The 4,060-nt window shown below is 48.1% G+C and overlaps 1 protein-coding gene across 1 annotated transcript; it reads left to right on the top strand.

The window, feature by feature from the left end:
* Positions 1 to 531: 531 nt before the first annotated feature.
* LOC308521528 (HLA class II histocompatibility antigen, DQ alpha 2 chain-like) lies at positions 532 to 4,060 on the top strand (the record flags this gene model as incomplete). The annotated part of the gene is made up of 5 exons (XM_081094604.1): positions 532 to 613; positions 2,259 to 2,507; positions 3,166 to 3,447; positions 3,691 to 3,867; positions 4,044 to 4,060. The coding sequence occupies 5 exons, from the start codon at positions 532 to 534 to the stop codon at positions 4,058 to 4,060; spliced, it is 807 nt and encodes a 268-aa protein (XP_080950730.1).

Genomic DNA, 4,060 nt, shown 5'->3' on the forward strand with positions numbered 1-4,060 from the left:
CCAAAATACAGGAAGTTTCCTAAATGCAGAACTTTTGTCTCTTGTGCTCCTCCTGGATCCCAGTCCCTAAAACACAGTGGGGGAAGGGGGTGGGGAGGGGGTGCAGCGGGCAAGGGCCCACATCCCAGAGGCAGTAACAACATAACACAAAGGACCCTGCCCAGGGACCACCCCTGAGGTGACCCAGCAGCCCCTCCCCCTGCACACCTGCCCGGCACATTCTGTCAGAGTGGAGAGGCTTCTGTTTCTCCCCTCTCCCTCCATCTATAGAGAAAGGCTCCCTCTGCTCCCCGGGGAGCCTGTGCCCCTAGGGAACTTCCCAGAGTCCTGCCAGATCTCTTCTAAAAGCGCTTCAGCTGGCAATGGGGTGTCAGCTCAGGGAATTCCTCTGGTGGCTGCGGTGACCCTCGGGCGAGGTCTGGCTCCCCCTGGTGCTTCCTTCCTCTGGTTCTCCTGTCTAGATCATTTCTTTGCACCGTCTCCTCCCTGCGCCACTCAGAGCAGCCACTTCTGAGGAGACCTGGGAGGAGGATGGCCCCCGCGGAAGCTCTGATTCTAGGGGCCCTGGCTCTGGCCTCCATGCTGAGCCCCTGTGGAGGTGGAGACATCAGGGGTGAGTGCTCGGTGAGGGTGTGGATTTAGGAAGAAGTGTAAGAACCTTTTTGTTTAGACTTAGCGGTCGTGAAACCCAGTTCCCTCCCATCGGAATTCTTATGCTTATTTTCCCTCCCAGAAACCAAACCCCAGCCCAAACCTATGCTCAGCTTGTAGGCTGAGCTAGATGTCATGCTGTCCCGGTGACTGCAGTGGTCACCAGGGCCCTGATCTCTTTCCAATGTCACAACCAACACAGCCTGGACGTTGTTGTGGCCTTAACTCTGGTAGCTCCTCGCAGTAGGTATATTTCTCCAACATACTGCTTTTTTTAACAGGAGTTTGTGAGCCTGCTACTTCCAACCCACTCAAAACTCTTTCAAAGCTATTGGTTATTGCATTTTAGCTGTCCAGTTTCTTACAATGACCATCCCCATAAATGTTTTGTGCCACATGTAAAGTAGCAAGTCATTCATTTTTTTTTTTCAACATAATTCATACTCTGGGTTTGGGCTCAGAAAATGAGGAGGATAAACTTTATTGAAGATAATTGCAATTGGAAAAATAAAACGAATTAATTGGATGGCATTAAGCAAGTCAATTCATTACATTGATCTCCAGATTCCTCATACGTAAAATTAATTGATTGACTCATTGTTCTAAAGATCACGTGATCAAATAAAATAAGTACACAGATGTGTATATTAAAAACAGAGACCTATATAAGTGCCGGGTACAGCACGATTATTCTGAGTGTCACTTCCTGTGTGTGTTCCACAAAGTTGGGATGGTGCATGATGGAAAACCCAGGGACTTCAAGCAGGTTAGTCTCAGCGCATCAGCCTAAACCAGCAGCCCTGTCACCTCTAGCCAGTAAAGCTCTAAAAAGAGGTAAAAACAGATCCATTACCTGGCTCGTTCGCCCCCCTGCTCTCCATCTCCTTTCCACACACCTTCCTGGTCTAGGGCTCATTCCTCTACATTTCAGTCTCTGAGCCAGAACTTTGCCTGCTTTGTTGTGGCAATGACAGCAGTTACTGAGACCTACAGCAAAACAGAGGGAAATAAAGAGATATAGAATACAGTGGAATCTCCAAAACATTTTCCAAATGAAATTCATTAGTTAAACAGACACTGAGTGTGTCTGAAGCACTCCTCTGATGCTTAGCATAAACCAAGGTTCTTACCCATAAAGAACTCAGATGATTTAAAAATATATTCAATCAGTAAATAAACTCCATGGTGTGTTAGAATAAGATGAATGCTTTGAAAGGGTAAGACAGTATGGGGAGATTAAGTGATTAGAGATAAGCTTAAGAATTAAATTGCACTTATTTATTTTTATTTACCAAATATGACTGAATTCTTACTATGTACCATGACTCTACCAGGAACAAGTCATAGCATCCCAATGCCTCCTGGAGTACACGGTATCATGGGAAGACAATATATGTGCCTGAAAGTTGTTAGGAGGTCATGTGAAGAGCTTACATCTCGATACCCTAAGGTACATACACAGAAACAGGGACTGATAGCAGACCGGCCAATGTAACCTACACTATGGAATAGAGTTTCTTGTGCTTTTGTATAATAAAGCTTTTCCCCTCCCTCTATATTCCACCTTCCCATTCATATTTCCTTGCTCCTGAATGGCCACTCACCAGCCGACCACGTGGGCACTTATGGCACAAATGTTTACCAGACGTATGGCGCCTCTGGCCAGTTCACATATGAATTTGACGGCGATGAGCTGTTCTACGTGGACCTGAAAACGAGGGAAACTGTGTGGCGGCTGCCTGAGTTTAGCAATTTCACCAAGTTTGAAACACAGAATGCCCTGCAAAACATGGTTGTGGCAAAAAGAAATCTGGACACCCTGATAAAAGATTCCAGCTTCACACCTGCCACCAATGGTGAGTGTCCCCAGTTCTGTCTCTCTTCTCACATCCCAGGTCTCACCTCCCTTTTCCCTGGAAGAGCTACTCTTCCCAGCATACCATAAACCCTTCCCCTTTCTATTTCATCTCCTACCAGATACCCTGTCCCCCTCATAGCCATTTACTCTTTAAGCATCCCTCCTCCTGGTTCCATAAAGTACTCCTTATAATCCAATAAGAGGGCGTTCCCAACTTCTCAGCCTAAGAAGTGTGCACACACACACACACACACACACACACACACACACACACAGTGTCCTGTGCATTCCCAAAGACAGGAAAGTGTTCTGAGCTTCATAGTGATTCAAAGGAAGAGGACGGCTCAGAACGTGAGGTGAAGATGATGGCACCCCTCTGAAGTCACACAGATCACAGTAACCTTCCTCATTCAGAAAATGGGAAAGGCAAGGTAGAAGTTTTGGACAGTCCTGCCCATAAAAAAAGAAACAGTGAAAGAAATGATCTAATAAACAGGTGGAAAGTAAGCTGTTGCTTACTGTAAAAATGAGTCTGAAAAGACAGGGAAAATCCACTAAGAGCTGGGGAGCTGGGACTGGGAGGGCCACCCAAACTAATTAAGAAACTCAGGACACAGATGTCCCAAATTCAAACCAGTGTTTTGTCTTCGTTGTAGAAATTCCTGAAGTGGCTGTGTTTCCCAAATCTCCCGTGACCTTGGGTATTCCCAACACCCTCATCTGTCTGGTGGACAACATCTTCCCTCCTGTGATCAACATCACTTGGTTATACAACGGACACCCCGTTGCCGAAGGCGTTGCTGAGACAACCTTCTACCCCAAGAGTGACCACTCTTTCCTCAAGCTCAGTTACCTCACTTTTCTTCCCTCCGCTGAGGATTTCTGTGACTGCAGGGTGGCGCACTGGGGCCTGGAAGAGCCGCTCCTCAAGCACTGGGGTACGCCGCATCCCTTCATTGTCTGTACACCTTCCGGTTCTGTCCCACGTCACATGGTCTTGCCTTAGAGCCCTAAACCCCCAGGGCCACAGGTTTATTTCCCACAACTGTAAGTTTTCTAATAATTGGCTATACCCTTCTCCCAAAGTCCAGATGTCCTGTGCATTTCCAAACACACACATTGGTCCCCATATACGCCTGGCCTACAGTGCCCTTTGACCCTGTGAGCTTCCTTTTTCTCAGAGCCTGAGATTCCAGCCCCCATGTCGGAGCTGACAGAGACTGTGGGCTGTGCCCTGGGGCTGGCCGTGGGCCTCGTGGGCCTCGTGGCGGGCTCCGTGCTAACCATCCGCCGGCTGCACGCAGGGCTGCCTCCAGGAGCTAGAGGAACACAGGGGTCTCAGCCTGGGAAATGGGAAGGTAGGAATCAGGGTACAGATCTGGGGTGATGTTTCTGCAGGTAGTGAAGCCGGCGGGGGAGGATTGGCACCCAGGATACATAACTGTGTTTGAAAATTTGTGGGAAAATTGAAGAATGGGTTGGCCTTGGGACAGGAACGGAGGACCCACCAATCTCGTGCTGTTTCCTGTTCCAGGTCATCGGTCTTCATAA

This window comes from Myotis nattereri (genome assembly GCF_964212035.1).
Source record: "Myotis nattereri genome assembly, chromosome: 6".
Classification (NCBI taxonomy): Eukaryota; Metazoa; Chordata; class Mammalia; order Chiroptera; family Vespertilionidae; genus Myotis; species Myotis nattereri.